The sequence below is a fragment of the Leuresthes tenuis genome, unplaced genomic scaffold (assembly GCF_036924035.1).
Source record: "Leuresthes tenuis unplaced genomic scaffold, fLeuTen1.0.hap1 SCAF_20, whole genome shotgun sequence".
NCBI lineage: Eukaryota > Metazoa > Chordata > Actinopteri > Atheriniformes > Atherinopsidae > Leuresthes > Leuresthes tenuis.
Window position 1 is genome coordinate 16,040,492 of NW_027325374.1, and position 25,876 is coordinate 16,066,367.

Consider the following 25,876-nt stretch of genomic DNA (forward strand, 5'->3'; position numbering starts at 1 on the left):
CCTGCAGGACAGCTTTATTTTTACTCCACTCGAGTTGTAGAATCTACACAAGATTAACATAATGGAAATAATGAATGGCATAAGAATAAGCATAAAGAGAACCTAAGTCACATAAAATGAAGCCAGTCTTGAAGTGTAATATATTTTGAATAATCAAATTATGCTTTTCATCTTAGTGCAAAATATAAAAACGACAGCAGACATTTACAGTGTGACAGAAAAGTATATTTACTGCGGCAGTAATTATGCACCATGAATAGACATTATTTTTCATGCAGCTGCAATGTCCGCTTAGAGAACACCAAACAAGGCTGAAGGGAACTGTGTGGGCGTTAAATCACGAGGAGAGAATTGTCTCTGAGTTCTCGGTAAGCACGTAGAAGAAATCGATTCATCTGCCCTGAGGACATGCCCATGCTGAAGGCTTCTGAGATGCGACTCTGCTGGATCTATTGATACGAGGGAAGGAAAGATACTATGATTCCAACACAGTTACAGACTCTTTGGCCTCTCAGCCCCAAAAATGTCTTGGGTTTAATGAGTTTAAAAACACGGGGACTGAGAGAATTATTCAAAGGCTGATGCTCATCAAGTAATCAATCAACAGAAAATGCATTGATTTATATCCCTGCCCTTTGGCCATTTTGCACCCCCGTGTTACTACGGCAGCCCAAAAAAGGACAAACCAAACCAAATACAGGCTCTCAAGTGGTCTTTTTTAACATTTTTTTACATGACAACCATGGTTTGTACTTAGATAGTGGGTAGTTATTTGATTGCGATTTGTATTTCTAGATATCATTACATCCTACACAGTGTGCCATTACTGTTGCAGGTTTAAGAATAAATGCACAAAAAAGAGAACCTTTTATGAACAATATACAGTATAACAGTCTTACTTCAGCCTGCTGCACTGCCCGTCTCAAACCTAAAATCTGGACCCGCTTCGTGGAGGCAGCTTTCTCCGGAGCCATTTGCAGCAGAGTCTGTGTGAGGGAGCAGAGCACTTTATCAGAAGGAAGGCAAAATGTAGATCTACAAGAAAGACGAAAACATTATTCTGAAGCCTGGTGAGGTCAAACTGAGTCTAGGAAATAAAAGGCTAATAAAGACATAAAAGTGCAGCTATAGTTATTATGTAAAAATAAGCTCTTCAACAACACCATAGTGCAACAAACCATAAGAACATGAGATTTAAATCACCAAATAGCTTGGCGTTGCATTAGAGAACGACAGAGCAAAAGAAATACATATTTGTTTAGCTCCCACATAATTTCCATGTCATAATTATAGTGCAACATTTTCTAATTTCCTGCATTAGCAGGTCTCCATAGGTTATTAAAAAAATGCTTTTTTTTCTTCCTGCAAATACAAACATCTGCATAAAATGCCTCTTGGAATCCATCTTCCTTGCAAAAGCGTGGAATAAATTAGAACATTATTGGCTGCAGGCTACGTATCGACTATATTTGAAAATCCATCGTTATATTCTGCCCCTTTAATTTGGCAGCTTTACAAAACGAGGTGTGCGGCGGTGCCCCCGTAACATTAAAGGGTGCTTGGAGATTGCAGTCAGCCACCAAAGGTCAACTATCGGTCTTGCAGTTTTAAAAATCAGTGTTTGAATAACTTTATTGACAGCAAACAGACGAATGGCATAAAATCGTACTTGCTGCCATAGCTTTCTATCCTAGCCGATAAATTTGCAAACGACAGACAAAAGTCACTGAACGGGGCGCTTCTCCAAGGATGCCATGAAGTTTGACAGTGCAGCTGTCGGTACCTGTATCCGGCGCAGCACAGCGTGGTGCAGGCCACACACTGCTGCTACAGATGCGCTCTCAATCTGAACTTCAATGTGGGCCACCGCCTCCTCCTTCTCCAAGCTCTTCTCCCCACTTATCTGCAGACCAAAGGAGCAATTCTAAAATGATACAAGGTCAAACCTGCAGGCGTGAATCCCATTAACACATTAAATAATGAGTCACCTCCTTGGCGGTCAGTTTCACTGTGGCTTCATTTGGACCACGGGCATGAACCACTGTGCTGCTCGCGTAAATCTTATCTCCTTTCTGTAACATCTTCACTCCCCCACAGCCTTGAGACAACAGCCAGTCGAGCAGAGAGAAGCAGAGGTTTTGAGGGGCCAATTCTGGTCCCTGTTGGTCCAAATTGAAGCTTTTCAGCTTCAGGGTATCCTTCAGTAACTCTTTAGACACTCGCACACTTGCAGAATACCTCTCAGGCTCTTCCCCTCTGTCCGCCCCTCTGCTCCGACTGGTCCGGCGTGAGCTTAGAAAAGCTCGGATGCTGTCTGCTGTGGTGCTGCTGGATTGAGATGGGGCCACTTTGTGTGTGGCCGTTGGACCGATGACGCGCAGGGCGTGCAACCAGTCCACAGTCAGTGTGTTTAAGGGCAAACTGAAACAACTATTTTCCAAGCCAGGACAACTTGCTGCCTGCTCTTCTCCCAGGAGGTCTGAGAATGAGAAGACAAGCGAGCAGTTGACCGTCACAGAGAAGGACGCGTCGCCTGCAGCGGCGACTGGGAGTGACACCTCTAATGCTTCCCCTGGACTGAGACTGTGGAACGGAAAAGAAAAATTTGTGGAAAAGGTTTCCTCTGCTGCGGTGGAAGAGAAGGACAGAGGAAAGACGGCGACGCAGAGTGTCCAGCCTTGTTCCAGGGCGTAAGGACTTGAATTATCCAGGACACACTGAAGATTCAAGGAGTCCTTTTGAAGCAGTCTGCTCCAACTTGCCACAGCGTGACATCTGATTGACTTCTCTTTCGTGAAACGATGCTCCTCGGTGTTTGCAGAGGCTGTCAGCAGGAAACTGATGTGGACCACCTGATTCAGCTGCCTTAGAAGTTGGTTTTTAGATTTGATGGTTGCTTCCAGTACTGACGTTCTAAAGAAAAACAAGGGAGTCACATACATCGTTAGGTATGGAAATATTCCAGCAAAGACACAAATTATGCTGTTTTAGCGGATTCCCAAGACAAATTCAAGCTACATACTGAATATGGCCTGAAAGAGAAGACTCTAGCTTTAAGTTGAGGGTGTTTGCATCCAAACTGGAGGAAGAGTTTAGGAATTTAATTCTTTACTTCATAGGAATCTCTTTTTAAGGGAGAAATTAACATAACCATTAATAAAATCTTCATTTTTAATACTTTTGTCATGAATCCTTTGGAAGCAACGACTGCCTTAAGTCTGGAACCCAAAGACATCAACAGAGAATGGGTTTCCTGCATTTAATTTAGTCTTCAGCAGGGGACCAGTGTGTCAAGGAACCTCTGCTGTATTCAGTTCCAGTGTTGTCTTTTTCATTACCATGAAAGCAGGACAGTTTAATGAAACTGCAGTTGACTCAGTGTACCTGTCAAAAACATCCCCAATGGCAGACAGGAGGTCCTTGACACTGCGGCCAGTCTGTGCGGAAGGAAGCCTGGACGATCCCACGTCCTCTCTTCTCACAGGTAAGCTAATCCTCCGAAGCTGCCCTCGATCAGATAGTCCAAGCAGCTGAACTTCCCCTGGTATTAAGGGACGAATTCAAAGTTAGAAAAAGACAGTTTCAGACTCTCGAGGAAAAAAGGAAGACAAATTAAATGGTACACAACACAGCTGCGGCTTCACTTGAGGAGCTTCGTGAGTACAGGATGAAGAGAGCCAGACTCATTAAGTTAACAGTGATACCATTCTACGAGCAAATACTCTTATTTGCCTCATACCTCATATTTGACATCATTAACTTTGCCATTTGAAGACCATTATCAATCTTAAACTAATTTAGGAAGAACGTTTACAAAACAAAAACAGCACAGCAGCTGACAAAGTAGCAACCAGTGCTGTGAAGAAAGATTTTCATTTTTTGCGTCCTGACCCTTAAGGAAAACTGCTGCCGTCAGCGGCTTTTTGGGTAGTCAATCAATCATTCTCACCTTAATTTAGCAGGTGAGTGACATGGATTGACATGGATGAATTTTATCTGCCTTGAAGTCTGCTCTTATACAGCAGTGGTAACTGAAAACTCAGTGTCTGTTGACATCTAAAGTCAACACTTCTCATCTCACCTGCAGCGTTGCATGTAGGCTCAGCCAAAGCGACGACCCTGCACACATTCAAACTGCTGGGACTTTGGAGGGCAGCAGCCGTTATCCCAGATGCCTCTTCATCCTTGTCTTTGCTCTCTCCACCAAGTGACCCCTTTGACAGATTCAGCGTGAGCAAGTCTGAACCAGTGCTGTAGTAAAGACAGCTTTTATCCACACAGCCACACTCCACAGGCCCTGATACACAGAACTCAGTAAAACCAGCCATGCTGCATCCTCTCTCTGGCCCACCCTTGTCAGTCTTGATCAGGACCGCTCTGCCCTGTTCACCCACTGCAACCAAGCACTGCCCTCGTCCTGGATCTGTTTCCTTGACAACCAACGCTCCGACAAACACGACCGGCTGCTCAAGGCTGTGGAGAATTCGAAGCCGTGATCCTGGGAGACGGAGAGGGAGGAAGCAGAGACGTCCATCTGGCAGGCCACAAAGAATAACTGGTGACACGCTAAGAGCAGCTTCAACGCCAAACAACAATTTGAAGAGGTCAGGCTCGAGGGAGAGGTGGGCATGAGCTGAAGTTGCATCTGGAGAGGTTTGTGTTGTATCAGCAGAATGGACACAAATCAACACAGGCCTCCTTGTCAGTTCTGTTTTTGACTCAGTGCCGCCCTGTAAAACAGGTGCGACCACTGGCAGACTGAATGAACTGAGCACCTCATAGGCACTGGACTGTGTCTGTTGGGGTGTTTTATACAAAGTCAACAGCCAGCACGCATCTCTGTGGCAAAGGGTCAGGAGCACAGAGCCAACAAGAAGCAGAGTCAACACTCCATCTGCGTCAACAACAAGACACTCAGAGGAGATTTTCAGCTCAGCTGGACGGGAGGATGCATCATCCGATAGACTTTCAGCTCTGCAGAGGTGAGAGACATTTGACAAATTTTACAAGACAAATGGGTACTTTTTCTGTTTCTGACTAATAATAAGTCAGCATAAATCCATAAATGCAGTACCTGTGTAGCAGAGATTGTAAGTTGACACAATAAACTCCATTCCTACATGCTACAAAGAGAAGCCGCCTGTCATGGCTCTCCACCACATCACTCACAGGACCAGGTAGCTGGAGGACAGCCTGCAAACAACACCTTAGCACAGTAAATAACACAAACTATGGATTATCAGCTAATGGTTATCACCACTGTAACCGATAAACGCAAACTAAACAAGTTACTTGCCGTGAGTTTTTTCTCGTGAGCACTGAAAACATACACCTCGTCGCTACCAGTGCAGATGAAAACATCTGTCCCAAAACCAAACGTGACCTTCGGCGTGCTTGACGTTCCCAAAAACCCTAACTCAGTCCAAGTCTCAACAACGCACCGTCCTTCCATGATTACAAATCTAAAGACTAGAAATTAACCACTCGGTGTGCATTTGTAGCGTTTATTAAACAACTATACCGTTAAACTAAATGCGGGATGATGAAGTAAAAGATAAAATAATGCCGAACCGGTTGTTGTGACATGAAGAAGACGGCAAAAGTTCCGCGCGTCACGCTTTCGACCAATAACATTTCTGAACTACATTACCCATGAAAATTAAACGGAAAATGCAAGGCAGAACAGCGAATGTGGTTTTCACATTCAATTTTCCTTTTTATTGACGTCCAAAAGCTGTAGAAAAAGTACAAAAACGTGCTGTTATTATTCTTATAATACAATTAAGTAACTTTTAATCGCAGCGTGTGTACATTTCGCGGTATTTCTGAACTCAGCCGCCAACACTGGGTGGCGTTCTCGTCATTGTTGAGATTCTTAATATTCCATCCTCCCACGAAGAAGAAGTTAGACGACTGTCGTAGTCTTAAACCGCCAATCAAAACAGCCGAAGTGCACCTCCGCCGAAATTTGAAAACGCCCTCTAGCTTGGTAGCCTTAGACAGGTTTGGAACTAGAGAAATCGCATCTATTTCAATATAAAACACAATGGACCCGTTCAACGAAGAGGATATCAAAATGTATTTTTTTGAGAACAGACTAAAAACTTTCGCAGGGTGGCCTTTTGACGAAGACTGCTCGTGCACCCCCGAGAACGTGAGTGAACGTTTAATCCTTTTGAATCCTTGAGCGACACCTCACCGCTCGACAGTTAAGAAAAAAAGGCCAGCTGCCAATAAAAAACACCACTGTTCAGTTGTCTTAACTGAGATTAACTGCAAATTTAAATACTTTATAGGTTGTTGAAGTTGGGGGTTATGCACGTTTACAGTTGCTCTAGATATTGTGTAAAGTACTACTCTGTACCCTTAAGATCGAACACATGAGCTAAAGTTTGATACCGGTGGTTGTATATAGCCAGCGTGACTGGGGCTATCGAAAATAAATCTGCAAAAGCGTACTGGCAACAAAAAGTATAAAAGTTTATGAAGCTATTTTGTTCTGGACATTACGTATCAGTGTGTTAGCAACACGTGACCTTGACTTCACGTTTTTTATATATATATATATATATATATATATATATATATATACATAATGCGTCATGTGACAGTTTGGAAAAGTTAAAGCTGCACATTAGTTTATAATCAACTGTATTAGTTCCCTGAATACTTACTAAAGAACTTGCATACAAGTATGCATTAGCATACCTGAGCATGTTTTTTCTTTTGTTGTTGTTTGGTTTTCATTTGTCTGTTCATTTCGTCTTCCAGATGGCCAAAGCCGGCTTCATCCACACCCCTTCAGAGAACAGCCCAGACATCGCAACGTGTTTCTTCTGCCTCAAAGAGCTGGAGGGCTGGGAGCCGGAGGATGACCCAGAGTAAGAATGAAACGCAACCAAAACAGAAGCAAAGAGCTCACAGTTTACAATGACACACAAACTAAACACACACTTCAACTAGTTGGCTTTTGAAGTCAAATGTATTATAGGTATGTACATAAAATAAGTTATTTTTAAAAAAGTGTTTTTTTTTTTGTTTTTTTTTTAGATCTTTCAAAATGATTTCCTCAGTTTGGGAGACAGACTTTCCCTTATTGTCTTCAGGGCGTCATCAGTGTTGTTTTCTCTGCATTTAAAGGCAGCTCAATACATGCTTTCATGTCTGTCTTGTGATGGGGACATTTTTTCCCTTTTTGGCCGACAAACCCTTCCTGTGTTAGATGTTTTGGGAACTCTAATACGAGGCAGGTTCAGCATATCCCGGGTATATTTAGAATATTTGGCTTAAGTAACCTTAACAATGCAGATCTCACTAAGTGGCATCACAGTGCTGCTTATTCACTCAGTAAGTCAACCCAGGTTTAGTGACTCTGGACTCTGGGACGAAGATGGCATCAGATGACCAGTTGTGCATTTGGATCTGGATATTTCTAGTAAAAAGGACAAATATTTTGTACCCTCTTTTCAGCAAATAAAGATCAAACAAAGAATATTCCATCCACTCAGTGGGCTTTACTGTAAACGTCATCTAGGCTCTAAATTGTTGATTAAAAATGGTTTCAGTTGTGCAGTGACTTCATGTTTTTAAAGCATTTTATTGAGCTGAATATGAAGAGACAAGTAAGATATCCTTTACATTTATACACTTCTGCACACGGGAAAATGGCAAGACAACTTTTTATAAAGGACATTTGTTAAAGTCGAATAAAACGAGCTTTAGAGTAATCGTTCCCTGTTATTTCTCTGCGGTAGTCCAGCAGTTTAGATCTCCGACACTGAGAGAGACGGAGAAGAGAAGAGACTCGCTGTCCACTCACCGGAAAATCATTTTATCGTCGGGCAGAGCGCTGACAAGTGGCGATTTGTTATCTCAATCCTCTCCGGTGCAACCGAGGGTGCATTCAAACAATCGCTTGTTGATTTCGGATTTGTTCGACCTTTGTTTATCTTAAAGATGACAGCTGCAGAAGTTCCTCACTAAGCCACAGATCCTTGCTTTGGTAATACAAACTTTCTGGTGACAACCAACAGATAAAACAACCAAGGGTATGATTTAGAAAATCACCCAAAAGTAAAGGGGGAGTTTGGTGAACATTGTAAACCTTTTTACTGTATGTAAAAAAAAAAAAAAAAAAAAAAAGCTTCTTTGAAGTGCATTTCCCTCGCATGTCTGTCGCTTGCTGTGTGAAAGTTTACATGTGTCACTATCCTTTTTGTTTTGTCAGGAAAGAGCACAAATCTCATTCACCCTCCTGTCTATTCATGGCCTTGAAGAAAAAAGTGGAAGAGCTGACTGTGGAAGAATTCTTCAAACTACAGAAGGAGAGGCACAAGATCATCATCGTATGTTCTTTTCAGACGCAATGAACTTCTTAATTGTTAGATTTTATTCTGCACAGGTTGAGTAAGTTAACCGTTCACAATGCTTCTAAGGATGCTGACAACATTTTAAATCTGTTCGTTGATCTTCGTTTAATCCCTTTCGTCAATTTTAAAAATGTCCTGACAAGACTGATTCCTGTGGACCTCGGCTTTGATACTGATCCAGACTTAATTTCCTTTTGTGTGCAGAACAAAACTGGTAATGAGGCCATATCCAAATTTGAGGAGGCAGCCAAACTGAGAAGAGCGGATATCATCAAGACAGCCATGGGAGAGGAGTGATGCCAGAAAATATGCAGATGAATGAGATGGGTTGTGTGTGTGTGTGTGAGGGGGAAGGAAGGAAGGGAAGCAGTCAAGAGTGTGGTTTTCTCAATTAACTAAAAAGTGTGTTTTCTTCATCTGCCTTCATACCCTCATTGTCATGCTGTATATTTGTTGTCTTAAATGCTTTCTGTGTTTGTTCATTAAATATCGTTCTGTTTTAACTTTTATTGTTGGTGTTTTATTGATTATACATGAATTCGTCACAGGACAAAGCCCTAAAACCCATACAGTTAAATTGTTGGCTTTCATCAGCGGTTTTCATTCTTAGAATGAAGTAACCGCGTGGAGACGGTAATTACTAGTCTTAATCAGCCCGATTACGTTTTTACGATGAAACTGTTCCGTGTTGCACGTTCACAAACGCAGCTTAATATTGGCGTCATGCGTCAAATTGCATCGTCTCCTTTTATCAAAGCGTGAATGACTACAGCTTCTTCCCAAAGTGTGCCTTGCGTAAACGCGCGCGCCTCCGGGATCCCTCCCTGAACGACGTTACTGAGGCTCCGGCGAACTGTTGGCAAACTATCTGTGCAGCTCTGTGACGCCATTCATTCAGGTCAGGTTGAGTTGATGTCCACCTCTGAAGAATTTTAATCACTCGACAGGAACATTTTCCTTTGGAAATCGCGAAATCCCTTTTTTTTTTTTTTTTTTTTTTTTTTTTTTTTTTTTAGATGTCCGAATATTTCCCCGCTTTATAAACGTTTCAAAGGTTGGATCAACACCAGAGACCCCGCGTTACGCACGAGTGAACACCTTCACCTGTGCAGGATGAAGCTCAACTTTGGCGCTCTGGTAATCACGGCCGGAATCTGCGGGATTCTCAGCTTCGGATTCCTGGCTGCTTCCCTCGGAACCAATTATTGGTACATTATAGAAATGAACCCTACGAATATGACTGACTTTGAGGACATGAGCTCCCACTCAGGATTATGGAGCGTCATTGAAGGTAGGCAACGACTCTTCCTTAACTTTGTCACACAATAAGCGCCATTTTACTGACATGGAAGTAATGGATTGTTGTATTATGTAGACAGTCTGATTTATTCTTTTTTCATGTTTTTGTTTCAATCAGGAGGGAAGATTTATGCAAACTCTTTTGACCCCTTTACTGCTAATTGCTCCAAATACTCCGAGACTGAGCTGCGCTTGCTGAGTGAGTCTCTCCTCCAGCTTTGATTAAACCGTCTGTTTATAGTCCCACGCTGCCAATAAAGCTTCAGTGTCAGGACAGTCATAACTCCGCTGATGCTCCATAACCCATCTGTTCATATCTCAGACATGCACGCTGCAATAGTGGTGGTGCTTCCCCTCAGCCTGGTTCTGTTGCTGTTTGGTGGCATCTACGGGTTGGTCAGTTCCCTTGCTCGGAGCCCAGTTCTCCTCACCGGCACAGCCTCCTTCTTCTTCATCTGCAGTAAGTTAACATTCAGTTCCTGCACTCGCATCTCTTTGTAAACCATCCTCTGATGCACTGTAAGGCAAACGTCAGGTTCACCTGAGGTAACTCACTCAAGTCAAATCAATTAAAACCAAAAAAGAAAAAAAAAAGTCTGGTGTATTACTGCTGGCAAAAGGGCTTAAACATGTAGCAGGGAGTCAACTCTGTGTCTGCAGAGGACGGTGTGTCTTCTATCACACTTAAGATTCAGTGGTAGTGGTAAAAACGTTGAAAAGACACATTGCTGCTGTTAAGTTGTTGGACAGACATTATCAATAAAAACAACAGACTCCATCCTTGCCAGCAAGAGGCAAGGAGGCTTTGCTCTGCATCATTTTCCTCGGGGTTCAATGAAGCACGAGCTGGTTAAAGACTACAAATGAGAGAAGACTCAATTTCCTGACACATGGGAATAATTGTGTGGCTGTGTGCAGAATGTGCTACTTTCTCACTCTTGTCCTATGAACCGTGCGAACCACAAATCTTCTGTTGGCGCAAGATTCGAGCCAACAAGATACCTTAAATAGCTTGTTAGCGCTTTGACTTGTTCATAATCACTATTTAGGGGAAAAAGAAAAAAGAAAAGAGTGAAACAATGTGGTAAAAATTTAAATGGTCCACAGTTCCTCAGACTCAATGAATCTTGTCCAAACAATCTGCCACTGCGGGCATATCTGAGCAATAGTTCACAAAGCAAGAAAAAGCTAACACAAGATAGTAAATGGATGTAAATGCAGTTGTTGGAGACCTAAACGTTTTCTGATGACATTGAGACGGAATCTTTTTGTGTCCTCACTGCAAAATTCATACTTGTAAATTTTCACATGAACCTTCAAACAATCTGAATCCTGCATTTTATGAAAAGAACACCCCTCCAACTGTTAAGCACGGGGTTGGATGTGTCATTCTCTGGGCCTGTGGACATGTAAAGTATATTTGATTGGGAGAGGGAAGAATGGATTCAAGGATGCACGAGGATGAAGAAAAAAATGTCAAAAATCCACTCAAGAGTTTTGCCACGGCATTTACAGTCTTATTTGTTCATTTAAAATCATTAGATAGACCTCAAACATGCAACCAAGAGAGCCAAGAATTTCACAGATGTAGAAGAAGATCAAATCTTCTTCATGAAAAGTTCAGGTGGAAATCCCCCAAACAATAACTCAAAGGCTCCTGGCTGCTACAATGACTGTTTGCAAGCTTTGATATTTGCCAGAGAGTGTTACAAAATTCTAACTCAGCAGAGCTCAAACTTTTCCATGCATAGATTCCATTAAAAAAAAAAAAAAAAGCATCAAAGAGAAGACCAATAGGAATATTCACAGATTGTGAATGTGTAGACCTGTATCAAATAAACAGATTGATGTGATAATTGCTGCATATTTACACATGCTGCTGCATCTTTATAGGTTAAAACACAGAGACAGGACTCACCCGACAGGACGATGAACATCGCCACACTGGGAAAAAAAAACAAAAAAACAACATTATTGGCATAAATACGGTAATCAAAAAGACTGACGGGAAATTAAGTGTATATCCCTTCACGAATAAACAACAGAAAATAGATGGATCTAAAGAACATCAAACTCTAATGCAGCCAAGAAGCAAATAATTGTAGTTTTATTCGTCAAATATCTGTATACATCTGGATTCCTTTCACGTCATCAAAATTATGCTTAAAGTTGCATCTTGAGATCAGTCATTGTTCGAATGCATGAATGAAGGAACTTTTTTGTCTTTTAACATTATTTCCACGCCTTTGCTGTTCGGATCTGTCTTAACAGAATTAAGCTAATTCTGTCCTCAACAGCACAGCCATAAACGGCAGAGGACGTAAAGATAAGATGGACCGAGCGCACGGTCGAGGGAGTAAACAGTCATACCACAGGGGCTCTGTGTTATGACTTAGGGAAAGATGCCAGGGAAAAGTCATTTGTAAAATATGCAAAGAGACTTGGGTGAACATGACTTGGAGCTTAGTATCTGGTACCCAAGAGATTCAGCTCACATGTATGGATAGATTCTTTTGCTACAAGGAGAATATCCGTATTTGGATCTCCATTGAGTCTTGTTTTTCATCACGTTCCCACAAGCTGGTCATTAGGAGCCGCTCACATTGAAAAGAAGTCTGATTTAACCGGCACCTCTTAGGATGCCACGAATGAAAGCTGCTGACTTGTTGCAGTGTGTTACAGAGCAAGATGAGGAGGCTATTTCAAATACTGCAGCTACTCGTTACCTGATCTGAATTAAGATCATAATAAGAGTAGTTATGCTTTAGAGCGACCACACTGAGTTGCCTTTTAGTTTAAACCAGCTTGTTTAATGTGTCACGAATCTGATTGAATAAACTGAATCCTGGGGGGAAAAAAATGGGAAAGTGTAATAATGAAGGCATTCATATCATCACTGAATTGGCATGTAGATGACATATAGCAGGCATCCAACTTGAGTCTCTAACAAATTATCCAAATTTTGGTTATTGGCAGCATTGGATTAATGTTAACCACCTTAAGGCTATTATGTTAATCTGGATATTTACAGTAATCAAGTTACGCTTCTGCTCATAAACCTTGCGCCTGGGCATCTGGCACACTCCCCCCCCCCCCCCCCCCCCGATCTTTTGGTCACTCTCCCACCAGCACCTTATGACCTCCATACAGAGGACCTTGTGATAGACAAACACTTCCTTAAAAAGACTCTTTATAGTCTCCCCTTAATAAGCAGCACATGATAATCAGCGAAATGGGATAAAGGCTTGAATTAGATTGCGGTCGCTTGTGAACTTGTTGACTGTCCGACTTTTAAAATAACCCAGCCAGCCTCAAAGCCAAAGGTTGTTACTGTATTTCTTGCACAGCTTTGCTGCTCTTTATTCAATTACATTCTGTTCTTTACCCGAACAGTGTCAGAGTGCATCCTATGTCATGTTTTATGTTGGTAAGACCCTGACACAAATGTGAAATAATGCATTATCACAAAGATTGTGCAACAATATAAGATGAAGTGTTTAACTGAAGGAGAACCAGAGAACTGGGAGGGAAAGCTTCACCAAATGTTCATTCTAATTTGTATTGCTTGTTCCTAATCATTCCTCAACCGCTCTATCTGTATGCTTCATTGTCAAGTTACAAGGTCCAGTGCTGCTCAAGGCCAAGTTCCTCTGCACCCTGCCTGATGGATCCCTGTAGAGTACTAATGTAGACATCCTGATCAATCTTTGTAATTATGGTGCTAACTGTCTCAAGGTAAGACTCACCAGCAGATGCTGCACAAAGCTGGTCTCCATGGACCGCGATCAAGGACAGCACGCTTAGTCAAAACAGTCACACAGAAGCTGTTCTGGCATCTGCGAAGCTAAACTCCCCCAAAGATTAAGGTTATTGGTAAGCACTTCTGTTGAATGGGACAAAAATGGAGTTCTCTGAATGCAGAGGGATAACTTACCACCACAGAAACACCATCCTTTTGGGTTGACTTTGGCTAAACTGACATTTGAAGCAAAAGGTAAGAACTAGCTAATTTTACTATCCATCCATAGATATTTAAATTAATCAAATTGGGAGACCAAGGGCAGGGACGAAAGTATCAAAGTGGCTCAATAGCTTAACTACTTTGGCTTGTGCAACTGACACAAAGTGTTTTTACTGAAGAAACAATGAAAGTGAAGCAGACACAAATAACGTGGAGGTTAAGGAATGCTTTGGTCCAGTACACAAGCTCATGAGAGAGGAGGAGTACATTAAGATTCAGGAGGAAAACATACTTATAGGACCTTTCCAACAAGAGAATTATTCCAAACAAAACAAAACAATCTCAGCATTTTTCAACTCATCCCATTGAGATTGTGTGCAGGAAAAGAAAGCACAGTGATGGCCGGGAGGCCTTCCTGCAGGTGAAGGCAGATGAAAGGAGAGGCTAAAAATCCCAGTGGAGATATGAAGCTTGTTAGTTTTTTGTAATTGCAAATAAAGGATGTGCCAGTAACTACTGAATCATTTTGGGCATAGCATTTTCTTTCAATTGCATAGAATAGAAATATATATATATATATATGGTCACTTGTTTCACATGCCAAAAGAGACTGATTGGTGAGGCAAATGTTGAATGCAGATCAAAACTGGGCATGGCTGTAGATTATTACTGGCTTCGCTGTATGCATATACTGTAATGTTATAATATAAATGTTTGGGCTAATTAGTATGTCATTTGTTTCCAGGGTTCTGAGTTATAAACCAAATTTAGTGAACAGATTGGAAGTTTCACTTGACAGTCATGCAGATCATCAAAGGTATTTGGTGAATGTCGGCTCAAGATTTCATATCGGTTGAGTCACTGTCCGAACCTTAATGTTGACATTTTTCACAGATAAAGAAAAGCAGCTAATTAATCGATGATGGGGATCCTTCCTGTCTTCTCTGTCATTTCCCAGTTGTCTCTCTGTTGCTCTGAGCATTGCGGTGAAGTGCGTAAAAATGAGACATGAGATGCAGTTTTCTCGTCATATTCCCGGTTCATGGCACCTTGGGGGGGTAATTGTAATAAGATCTTATTAGTCCCATCCCGAGTAGCTCAGTTTGCATCCCCTAAAAGCCAGGAGCAAGCTGTCAAAATTAAAAGCGTCTCCAATAGCAACACTGACAAACAATGGATTTTATGCCTTCCCTTTTATGTTTATATCAATCAGCTCTGTGTTCCACTTTTCTTTCCAACAAAAATATGTTTGAAACAAATAGATGGCCTTGCTTGCATTGCTCTACTTCCATTCTTTACACATATAAATAAATAAAGAAATAACAAACAGCAGTTGTGGACTTTACAAGATAACGAGTAAAGACAGAAGTCTGCGTTGCCTCAGAATTTTTCATCTTCACGGTTTCTCCACAAAATATATTCCAGTGTCCATGAATTCAGTAAATCAGATTTATTTTTTCCCTGTATGTGTGTAATTCATCAATCTTTAGGTCAGTTGACTCTGTGCGGTGCAAGCCTTTACATCATCTACTCGAACGAGGCCCTGGTTGAGACAGAGAGGCTGGTTGGGCAGGATGGTCTGGCCTACATTCACACCTCCTTCGGCTGGTCTCTGGGTCTGGCTTGGCTCTCCTACAGCCTGGAGCTCCTCACCGGAGGGCTGCTGCTTATTGCTGCACAAATGCTCAAGCTGCAGCGGAGCAGACGCAGAATGGCCTGACATGACGTTCAAGAATGGGACCGAACAGTGAGTGAACTCAGGAGAAAGAACGGTCGGGTATGCTGCTGCCTTAAAACAAGTTAACTAGCAGCAGCTGAGTATTGCAGGGATTTGACAGAAAATAAAGGTTGAACTGTGGTTGCATGCCAATTTTACAAGGGTGTTTTGTAAGTTTTATGTCCTAGATTTGCCCCTGATTGGAGATGTAAGGAGGTGAATTCATAATGCGAGTTAAGTTTGACCAATTCTGCCCCCTTGTGGTGTGAAATGACTGTTTCTCGAATGCAGAGTTGGAGCACTGGATCATGCTGATTACCTACTGCTGCGGTTTTATCTGTGCCGCACATATAGGAGAGTTTGTTGTTACTTTTAAGCTATGGACACATCTTTACTCTTCTACTAATCTTTAACATTGTTGCTACTTCTATCATGCGGATTAAAATGGTGTGAACTGTGTTTTTCTTTTTGTTTAGCACTGTTGTGTAACAGAGTGCCGCGCTATTAACACGTTTTTGTCCTGAAAAGTTGTAATAATGTCCTCCTCCCGTGTAACTACAGCTTAAAAATGTAAAACGTATGCATGACCGTATTATATGCCATGTTTAGACAAACAGAGAAGCAGGTTTCGTCCACCTGGCTCAGAATTCACACGGTGTTAAGATGGAAAAATAAATTAGAATGAGACAAAGGATATTTCAGTGAGTAGTTTTAATGAGATGACATCTTCCATGCTCAATCACAAACATCACATTGCTTTTGCAACCCCAATTCCAAAGAAGTTGGGACGCTGTGTAAAATGTAAATAACAGAATCCTGCAAATCTCGTAAACCAATATTTTATTCAAAACAGAATATAGAAAACATGGAAACTTAAGACGATATCCATGAAAAACATTTGGAAAATCGTTTAAAATTGATGGCAGCAAGACATCTAAAACAAAAGGATGGATGTGGGTAAAAGGAGCTGGAAAGGAAGGTGGTATTCAAAAGAAAAAGCAGGGAGAAGATGTTGAAACTATTTAGGTTAACTGGAAACAGGTCAGTAACTTGATTGGCTATGAGAAAAAAGAGCACAAAAAGAGGCAAAGTTAAAGGTCAAAGGTAAAAATGGGCAGAGGTTCAGAAATTAATAATGGATGCCTGTGATTTTCAGGGCCTCACGTGGTACTGCGTTAGAAACCGGCTTGAATCTGCCACTGAAATCCCTGCACGGGATCAGGAAATCATTGTCCATGAACAGAGTTCACCGTGCCGTCCACAAATGCAGGTTAAAGCTCTGTCGTGTAAAGAAGAGGCCACATACCGACATGATCCAGAAATGTAGAATAAAGCGTTAAAGGTCAAACTCATTTCAAACAGACTGGGGCAGAGCGGAAAACAAAGTTTTGTGGTCAGATGAATAGAAATGTTCAATTCTTTTAGGAAATCACGGACGCCCCGTCCTCCCCCTGAACACCCGGCTTCTATCAGCTCTCACTTCTACAGCCTGCCTCTGATGATGTGAGGGTGCAGTAGTGACTATGCAACAGGAAACTGTCAGCGCTGAAAGGTTCATGCAGGTTTTAGTGCAATGTACGCTTGCATAAAGATAAAGACTTTTTCACAGACAGCCTTGTATATCTCAGCTATACTATGCTAAACTGCATTCTGCTTCATGGCTTTATAAAAGAAGAGTCCATGTGCTGGACTGGCCTGCCTTTTCTGTGTTCTATCGTGAATAAAATCTTAGTTTATCAGATTTGCCAATTATTGCATCCTGTTTTTATTTACATTTTACAAGGTGTTTCCACTTTTTTTTGGAATTAGGGTTATAGATGGTTACACAGACTGCTGTCCCTTCATTTGTACACGCATGCAAAACCCCAAGTATATATAAAAAAAACAAAAAAACAATCATAAGCTCAGTCATCGCCTTATGGTGCTCAAACAAGACAAAAATGTTCGAAAAGGTGAATAATACATTCACTATATCAGTAAAATGACCAAAGCTTGTAACAGAGAGGCCACAGTAGGTTCATCCTGCTGCTGATTTATTCTGTCGAATATTCAGAGTCACAGCTCAGAGTCACAGCTCCTCTTCCTGCCCCGCCAGCATCCATGGACGCAGTTCCGCGTTCCACGTAGCATCTTTAAGCTAAAGGTTTTTTAATTGATCGCATGACATTCATCTCCTCTCAGCTCAAAACTCAACTTTGAAACTAAATTGTTTTTATCGTTAAAACAGATCTTTAAGGCAACGTGAACCAACACTCACAGTCGTGGCGGGGAAACTTTGTGAAAGACTTCAAAATGAATATCTACAAACAAGAAAACTGAACAATTAAATAAATATAATGTGCAAACAAACTTAACTTTACTGTATATATTACATATAGTTCATTGTTGAAGTGGCCCATGTCATATTGGATTCTAATCAGTTATGACGCAGATTGTCCCAATTCTTATGTTTATAAGTGGGTTATTCTTAAGGCCTCCTTGAAAGTCTTGACATTCCAGTATCGTTCTCTTTGTTCATCTCGCCTCCACCAGATGGATTGCGCCACTTTATGCATCTCTTAAAATGGTCCAAATCCACAAGGCAGTGTCTCTTCAAGGCTTCAAAAACAGGAGCGTATGTCAGCCAGGCAAGCATACCTTCCCAGCAAACAGCAGTCCCACTATGGTGAAGAATATGGACAGTATGAAGAGCACATAGGAGGAGCCCACCATTGTGTTGTTGGGCAGCTTATATGGCTGTCCTCCAACCTCGCTGATGTAGAAGCCCATTGGGAATATGAGAGCAGCCATACAGAACAGGACCACTGTGGCAGGAAAGAGCGAGAGGGAGAGAGTATTAAGTATTAACGCCCCCTTCTGAAACAATGATGGCCAACCAGCACTTTTGTCTGAAGCTGTGGTGTGTAATAAGAGAAAAAAATGCAAATTATGATCTGGATTTAAAGGGGAACTCGGTTGTTTTTTAAACCTAGACCTTATTTCTGGCATGAAATACGTTTATCAAAACAGTTTGGCGAAAGTCAGCGTCCTTCGGAAGCTACTTAGAAAACTCCTATATCCATATAACGGAGTGAACGGGGCAGGGATGATGCAGCCTCTAAATAAGGCATTATCTGTCTTTATTTCACCAATACATTAAGACGAATGAATGAACGAACGTGTACTATTGTTCTGTTAGCTCATTGGTGCTGTTATGTGGCTACTTGTCTTGTCTAACGGAGGGAATTCTACACACACCTCTACTGGGACCACTTCATCGACATGCATGGCTGCAGCACAGCTCATAAGAACGTCCATCTTATACAAAGTCGTTGTTCACATTGTCAAAATTTGATAAATATCCTGCCATGTTGCACAAAACTAGCAGTAGCAAACTCCATGTGAAGTTAGCTGACTGTCACAGAGAAAGGAATAAATAAACTGCTCCAGGGGGGCGTGTGGATGAAGTGGTCCCAGTAGAGTGCCCGCGTAGAAATCCCTCTGTTAGCTCTCCTATAGCCGCAAGTTGCCACATAACAGCACCTATGAGCTAACAGAGCTATAGTACACGTTCGTTCATACATTCTTCTTAAAGTATTGGTGAAATAAAGACAGATAATGCCTTATTTAGAGGCCGCATCATCCCTGCCCTGTTCACTCGCCGACCGCGAGTTATCTAAATAGCTTCCGAAGGACGCCGACTTTCGCCAAACTGTTCTCGGCGAGTAGATAAATTTATTTCATGCAAGAAATAAGGACTAGGTTTAAAAATATCGGAGTTCCCCCTTAAGAAGAGACCGATATAAAGTCAGCTGTAACAGTTAGAATAATTCAAAACACTGAGTGAGTGATTTTCTGGAGTTACAAAAGTTACAAAAATAATTTGCAACAGTAGAGTTCAGCAGTTCTCGCCCTCCTGTCTCTGCAAGTAACTGAGTGAGAGAGAGAGACCAAACTCCTGCTTCAACACTCCCCTCTACAGACCAATTATGCCTCTTTTTTTTCCTGAAAGAAAGAAAAACTGTTGTCCTCCATCAGATCTCATAGACATCAGAGCTTCCCTAAAATGGCCCGAAATCCAACGTTAAGCTAAGATCAGAATATCATTCTTTTGCTCTTTGTTAGTTGTAATTGGGCTGACACTGCACTCAAACGCTAAAAGTTCCAGCTTAATTTTAAAGTGACCTGGAAATTTTAATATATGGATTGTTTTTCTTGAGTCACTGGCCAAAAGACATTTATGTCTTCCTGTCGATGGCGCTTCAAACCAAAAGAAAATTATGCAAATTGTAAGCCGAAAGGCTTTTAGGAACTAGTCTGCTCGAGGGGGGATGTTGTTCTGATTCCAGCTTTGCTGCGTTGAACATTTAGCATGAGTTCATTGTGTTGTATGACGTGTACTCGACCATCTATGCAGCTGTGGGTTCACTTACATCTGCGTAATAATGATTTAATCGAATCGTTAAGGTATTAATGTGCAGTGTAAGAACAGCTTTAATGCAGTTTGACAACAAAATGAAACAAATGTTAAATTACTTTGAAGAAATGGCAGCTTTTGGCCTTATGTTTAACAATATATGTTTTAAAAAGCATTGTTTATACGTTGGCGAGATGCTTACACCTCATCAGGCTCGAAAGATAAAAGGCTCTCATGCGTTGCACCTAATGGGTTTAGTTTAATCAAAATGATAGATTTACAAGTGGCCTCAAAATGGTAAATTTCACCCACCGTCTGTTAAACTGGCGGTCGACTGATAAATAATTAACCCCACCCGCCGAGCTGATAGGACATCCTAAATACTTCACTTTCATGAAACAGAAGAAGAGAGCGGTGAATGAAAAAATGAAGGTGGCAGTGAATACCTACTTCCTGTAAAGGCGATCCATCGGGCATAGCGAGTGGCCTCTTGGTGCCAGTGCGACATCACCAGCAGCCCGCAAGTGATGGTAAGAGAGATGATACCCAAGATGATGAAAAATAGCGTGGTAATCCACTCTCTGGGCAGCTGTGGGGGGATGCAGGTCCGGTGTCGACCGTGGATGGTCTGGCACTGCCGGATCAGACCCACGGTCAGAGAGCCTGTGAGAAGACGGGAAGAGTTGGGAGCCAGAAAAGCATTTCTTTTAAATCCTTCAACAAAGCAGCAACATTGGAGTTTTAACTGCTGCGCACACAAACCAGGAAAGCCAGCTTTTTTTTCCTCAACACACCGCTATGGTTATTACAGAACACATTGATTATTTATTGCTTTTAGCTGACTCACCGCTACTAAGTTGTGAGGTCAAGTCTCACGGGTTTTAAACATCATACAGAAAGAGTAACAATGTGCATTAGAGTAATGCACAAACACAGCTCATATCATCCCTGTAGCTTAGACTTTAATAGGACTTCAATGTAATTCCCAACAACATATGACATCATTTTTCTAAGTGTTAACTGGCAGTAAAGCATGATGACCTCCCATGAGTCTGCCCTACAGTGACTGGAGGCCAAGGAACCGGTTGGTACGGAAACACGGAGAGGAAAAGATTAAAAAGTGACGTCAAACAGGTTCGGGGTTCTGGCATTAACCAACGGAGCATCACACACAGAGAGAAGCAGAAATGGTCTCCTGTCTCGTAAAGCTTGTGGGTGCAGTGATGTCAGGTAGGAGGACGTCTGCCAGGAGCAGACACAAACACTTGGAGCCCAGCAGAGACTGCATCTGCCCAACTCTGCATCCACCTCAAGAACACAGGACTCGGAACAATGCACCTCATGTAATGAGAATGGAAAAACCGCATAATGAAATCCTCCCACATGGTCATTTATTCATTTGTCTCCCTCTGTCCCCCCCCCCCCCCTCCCCAAGAATAATCTTCAGAAAGCAGTTAGCGCACAGCAAGAAGACGCAGGAGAGAAGCTTTTATACATTTTATGCTTTTATAAATTCAATCAGGGCAATTTAAACCCGCTGAGTGCAGGATTAACATAATTGTCACGATGGCCAAAATTACAAGCAACCAATATCACAAAGAGTGCGAGAAAAACATCTTCTGCATTGGCTCTGAATTAAATAAAGCAAACTGTGTTTGAATAAAAACACAGCAATTAATAGCCCTCAGTTTGCATTTTACTATTTGTTGTTTCTAAACCAGATAATGTGAGAAAAAAAAAAAGACAAAGACCATTAAGTAAGTACAAAAACATTCAGTTTCTATTTCCACTAAACAAGAAGAGAAAAAGTTGCTCGTACATTGTTATCTGCCTAATCCTGATAATGCCTTAAATATCCTCCACCCGTCCCTACACGTTTCTACCCTTGTATCAGGCCATGGAAATATAATAAGCTTTGTACGTACTCATTATTGAGTGACCATGAACACAACAGATGGGTATGATAACCCCCGACCAGGCAGAAGGGAACATGAAGCCTGAACCACATCCTCTTGCAGGCAGACGTATTCCTTCTCATACACAGGATATCCTGTTTCTCCTAAACACATCTCTTCATACCACAGGGTGGGGGACAATGTAAATAGTGCACTCATTTCCCTTCAAATTCCACAACAGACACCCAATGTGTCTATGGTTGCCTTTGTTGTTTATGAAAACATGACGGAGCGGAGGGTTTTTTTCGCATTGGATGCCTTTTTTCTATTCAGATCAGTTTACTCATTTAGCATCACCTCGCAGCTAAATTGCAACGCTGTTTAAAGAGAGGTAAACACGGTCGGTACAAGTCCAATTGGATACATATCAATTAAACGCAATAAATCCCGACTGATGAGAGTTAAGGTGACATAAATGTAAAAGGCAGACTAAAAACAAACTGGATAAAGAGGAAGTGTGCTGGGTTTGTTTCATTATAACAGTGTGGTGAAGGGTCTGGAAGTTGCCTTAATGACTCCAGCATATTTAAGTGCACTCATCTAGAGGGGTTTCATCGGGAGTGTCAGATCATTTGCACGGAGCACTGAGCTCAGCTTGTGGCAGGCACACGGTGTCACACAATGACCCCGACTCTGCTCTGCTGTGCCTGGAGGCACAGTTAACTGCCTTTTCCTTGTGCTCCGGAGGTGGAAAGGCTACACTTTGATCACAGCCTGTTCAAGTCACCTACTGCAATAAACCATCCACAGTTAGGCAAAAGGAAGAACAAAGGACAGAGAATTTCCTTTGATACAGCTTCTCTTTTTTTTGTTGTTTTGTCAGTGATCTTAAAACGTAACAAGTACAACAAAAATGTAATATTAAGATTGCATAATGGATAAATACTCCCATAATCCCTTTAGAAGTAGATATATAGTTGTATCTGACGGTGCCTGGGGATTCTGGCTCCAGTATTTATTTGTCTACCTAATTGAAGCCACCAGCTTCGGCATCAGAAGCTTGCCGTATCCACATCGCATATATCAGAGGAGTTTGTTTCCCTTCATTTGCAGCGGCTGAACGCGGTAAAGCACGACACCACAAAGACAAATAAAAAAAAAAAACTTTAACACCTAGAAACCCTTCTTACTTGCTTGTGAAATTGTAAAAGAACATTTTTAAGAAATGCCACTCATAACTATTAACATGAACTTTAACATGACCACGAAAGAAAAGAAATTAACCGAGTTGGTGTCAATTAAGTCAAATGTTGTAGATTTTTGCACCGAGGAGCCAACATATAAAGTGCAAAGTGGATATCTAATGATAACTAATAAGAACTTATCAAAGCGTACATCATATAGACCTCTTCTAATTGTTTAAGAACTATCACAAGCAACTGTGCGTGCCTCCAGGTGGAAGGCATTACTCTCCCAGGAGGCCTAATTAAAAGTCACACATTTTCAGTCCCAAACAACACTTCCTGCCTTCAGGTAATTACTCTTCGCCTAATGAGACCGAAACCACAGGCTTTTAGTACCGTCATTTAACACCATCATTTATGATGAGGAATGGGAGGCAAAAACTGTTTCTCTCAACTTCAGTCCACTTTGCTCTCTGCAGACTGATTACTTTATTTAGTAATTCATGAAAAATAAAAAAAATAAAAACTCCTTGTTAGATGCTAAACATGCAGCCTGCAAAACAAAATAGCCTTTATCCAGAAATCCCCACTCAGCACAGCTGATACGTTCTAATCTCTGCTCCACTGCTGCTTTCAGACAGTTGGGGGAGAAGAACATCAGGGCAGCTGTGCATACTATACAGTATGGTTGCTTGTCTGTTGCATCAGTCTTAGTCAATGTTTAGCTTTGGACTTTGCAACTGAATATTACTTTACTGTAATATGGAAGGAGGCGGCGTGTATATGTGGCATTCAGTCAGCACTTGTATTCAAAAAATAAAAGCTGGCCTCCCAGGGATGATTATTATAGGCTGCAGCATGATCTTAGCAGTGGTAACTTTTCATTTTTTTGCCATCGATGCCAAAACGCTAACAAGTGTGTTCATAAAACATGTTCAAATCAAACGCGGCTCGGTTTAGTGCAACACTACAGCAGATTTGCGAGTGTGAGGTGAGAATAAGTGAACGCGGCACTTTTTACACACCGTGGTGTGTTGTAGATTTGATCATGAAACAATACAATCGCTCTTTTTCCTTTTCTGTTTTTGGCCATCGCTCGAGGCTCAATAAAACATAAGGGCAGGGTGAAAACATGTCTTAGAGATTTTAGCAAATTCGTCAAAAACTTACACCTGAAAACTTTCATGTAAAAAAAAAGTGCTAAGGACCATACACTGTGCACAAAAAAAATCAAACCAAGTGGCTTAAAGCGGCCTTCTTTCTAATGACCAGCAGAGGCCGACTCTTTTGACAAGTATGGGCTGTATAGAACAGAAAGGATGAACCATCACCACTGATTAGGGTTTTAAAATTATGAGTTAGGCATTTGGCCTTTGCTACGTTTGTCTCTCTGAAGCCAGTAGTATCCGTATAATTTAATGATTTGTTCTTTGATGGAAGTAATTTGCCTGTTTCAAGACTTCTTCAATGCAGCATGATGTTGTTGTTCTTCTGTGAAACCTTGGGTCCTGGCACCCCCACACGCAACCAAATGCAAGAACTGCTCAGTAACGTTTTGAGGAACCAAACAGAGCTGTCCAGTCTTGCAGTCGCCCCAGATCCCAATATGATCAAACATCCATAGGATGCCAGAAATCAAGCCTGATTCAAGTAGGCCCCAAAAGAGAAATATGTAAATAATGTCTAATTGATGAGGAATTTTACATTTGAAGACCAGGGACTTCTCCTGTAGACATCTATAATAATGATGTGGCCAATCGGTGCAACAATATGAAACCATTTGTAAGGCTTTGAGTGCTGCTCTGTGGTCTCGATAACTGCGAAAGTGAAGGAATACCCACTGGAACTCTTAAATGACCTAACCCATAACCCCAGAAGACAGGTCCTTGGTCTTGGCCTGACCAAGGGTCAGGATCCAGGGGTTACCAACCATGTTTAAAGCCTCTGAAGAGACAGAAGAACCTGCCAAAGGACTGCCTCAACTGGGTAATACAGTCCCTGCAGGCATGGTGGTGGCAGCATCATGTTCTGGGCGCCTCAGCTCATCTGAAGCAATTAACTAACAAATTAAGTACTTAACAACAAGCACACTTTCGGACTTCGAGCTCTGTTGACTTCAAATGTTTCCACAAAATGTACTCGTTCTCCCGGTGCCATCTAACTCGTGGCAAAGCTACAACGGGACAAAGTGTCATCACCCTACCAGCTGATTCTCCGGTGTTGATCCAGTCCGAGTTGACGATGCTGGCGATGGCGAAGATGTCTGCAGCGAGGAAGAGACATCCTGATATCACGGTGAGTTTATCCATGTCGGTAGACACAGGTTCGGTCTCAGAGTGTTGAGACTCTGTCCCACATCTTTACAGAAGGTAGACGAGACATTTAGAAGTCAGTGATTCCCGCATGTTGACCCATCCTGTCTGTCAGTGATGCCCCGACCTGCTGGATCTAATCCAGCTTCGGAGGAGCGCCTCTCTGGCTACATGGATTACCTAATTCTGCCACATCCCGGTTGTATTTAGGGGGGAAAACAAAGAGAGAAAATTCCACAGGGACTTGAGTTTGTATACTTAATTCTATGTTTAATTATCCAGCGATTTAAACATCTTCGAGCAAGCAGTCGACTTATTTTCTGAGTTTGCATGAATCCTCCGAGCTCTCTCCCCCATATGGAAGCGTTTTCTTTCCTCCAGACGAGCGCAGACGGGAAACGCCGCCCCTTCTTACATAAAAGCGCTTTTGTAGAGATGAAAATCTCCACGCACAGCAGCTCAGTCCCCGTTTCGTAAAGGCGCTAATGCAACTCTGCTCATTACCAAACCGCGCTGTCCTCTCGCAGTATGGGAAACTAAAACCCAGTCAGTTTTCGTCTCCGTGCCTGTGTAACGGGAAACTCTCGCGAGAAAATACGCAAATAGCAGGCTTCCCCGTACCTTTTGCATCAGCATAATATGTGCAGAAGGAATTCGCTCCGGTTTCCAATCACAGTGAAGTTACACACTCCCTCGTGCACGATCAGCAGTTTAAAGACTAACGTTTTGCAAGTCTTCATCAA

General features: G+C 41.9%; 4 protein-coding genes across 4 annotated transcripts in view; 2 read left to right on the forward strand and 2 right to left on the reverse strand.

Moving 5' to 3' along the window:
* Nucleotides 1-203: 203 nt before the first annotated feature.
* Nucleotides 204-5,730, reverse strand: faap100 (FA core complex associated protein 100). Its single transcript, XM_072373857.1, has 8 exons — nucleotides 5,297-5,730; nucleotides 5,075-5,193; nucleotides 4,082-4,974; nucleotides 3,385-3,541; nucleotides 1,989-2,913; nucleotides 1,784-1,903; nucleotides 900-986; nucleotides 204-449 (listed from the first exon to the last, which is right to left on the reverse strand). Exons 1-8 carry the CDS (start codon nucleotides 5,450-5,452, stop codon nucleotides 333-335), a joined length of 2,574 nt encoding a protein of 857 aa, XP_072229958.1. The 5' UTR covers nucleotides 5,453-5,730; the 3' UTR covers nucleotides 204-332.
* A 233-nt stretch (nucleotides 5,731-5,963) lies between these two features.
* birc5a (baculoviral IAP repeat containing 5a) overlaps nucleotides 5,964-25,876 on the forward strand; it is an 80,820-nt gene continuing 60,907 nt past the window's right edge. The window contains exons 1-4 of the mRNA XM_072373860.1: nucleotides 5,964-6,154; nucleotides 6,772-6,881; nucleotides 8,228-8,345; nucleotides 8,574-8,711. Of these exons, the coding sequence (XP_072229961.1) occupies nucleotides 6,047-6,154; nucleotides 6,772-6,881; nucleotides 8,228-8,345; nucleotides 8,574-8,666 (429 nt within the window). The 5' untranslated portion in view covers nucleotides 5,964-6,046 and the 3' untranslated portion in view covers nucleotides 8,667-8,711. The remainder of the gene's footprint in view (nucleotides 6,155-6,771; nucleotides 6,882-8,227; nucleotides 8,346-8,573; nucleotides 8,712-25,876) is intronic.
* On the forward strand, nucleotides 9,480-15,642 carry tmem235b (transmembrane protein 235b). Its single transcript, XM_072373747.1, has 4 exons — nucleotides 9,480-9,660; nucleotides 9,787-9,867; nucleotides 9,991-10,128; nucleotides 15,120-15,642. The coding sequence occupies exons 1-4, from the start codon at nucleotides 9,483-9,485 to the stop codon at nucleotides 15,347-15,349; spliced, it is 627 nt and encodes a 208-aa protein (XP_072229848.1). The 5' UTR covers nucleotides 9,480-9,482; the 3' UTR covers nucleotides 15,350-15,642.
* Nucleotides 16,039-25,739, reverse strand: LOC140278677 (uncharacterized protein C16orf52 homolog B-like). Its single transcript, XM_072373746.1, has 3 exons — nucleotides 25,025-25,739; nucleotides 20,193-20,405; nucleotides 16,039-18,150 (listed from the first exon to the last, which is right to left on the reverse strand). The coding sequence occupies exons 1-3, from the start codon at nucleotides 25,128-25,130 to the stop codon at nucleotides 17,966-17,968; spliced, it is 504 nt and encodes a 167-aa protein (XP_072229847.1). The 5' UTR covers nucleotides 25,131-25,739; the 3' UTR covers nucleotides 16,039-17,965.

What these genes read in the sequence shown, in the direction of transcription:
- faap100 (XM_072373857.1), bottom strand. Translation starts at nt 5,452, where the DNA reads ATGGAAGGACGGTGCGTTGTTGAGACTTGGACTGAGTTAGGGTTTTTG. An exon ending in CTCACGAGAAAAAACTCACG is followed by an intron (nt 5,194 to 5,296) that starts GCAAGTAACTTG and finishes TGTTGTTTGCAG; the next exon opens with GCTGTCCTCCAGCTACCTGG. An exon ending in ATTGGGGATGTTTTTGACAG is followed by an intron (nt 2,914 to 3,384) that starts GTACACTGAGTC and finishes GTTTTTCTTTAG; the next exon opens with AACGTCAGTACTGGAAGCAA.
- tmem235b (XM_072373747.1), top strand. Translation starts at nt 9,483, where the DNA reads ATGAAGCTCAACTTTGGCGCTCTGGTAATCACGGCCGGAATCTGCGGG. An exon ending in ATTATGGAGCGTCATTGAAG is followed by an intron (nt 9,661 to 9,786) that starts GTAGGCAACGAC and finishes TGTTTCAATCAG; the next exon opens with GAGGGAAGATTTATGCAAAC. An exon ending in CTCCTTCTTCTTCATCTGCA is followed by an intron (nt 10,129 to 15,119) that starts GTAAGTTAACAT and finishes ATCAATCTTTAG; the next exon opens with GTCAGTTGACTCTGTGCGGT.
- LOC140278677 (XM_072373746.1), bottom strand. Translation starts at nt 25,130, where the DNA reads ATGGATAAACTCACCGTGATATCAGGATGTCTCTTCCTCGCTGCAGAC. An exon ending in CAACACCGGAGAATCAGCTG is followed by an intron (nt 20,406 to 25,024) that starts GTAGGGTGATGA and finishes GTCTTCTCACAG; the next exon opens with GCTCTCTGACCGTGGGTCTG. An exon ending in ATGGATCGCCTTTACAGGAA is followed by an intron (nt 18,151 to 20,192) that starts GTAGGTATTCAC and finishes TTCCTGCCACAG; the next exon opens with TGGTCCTGTTCTGTATGGCT.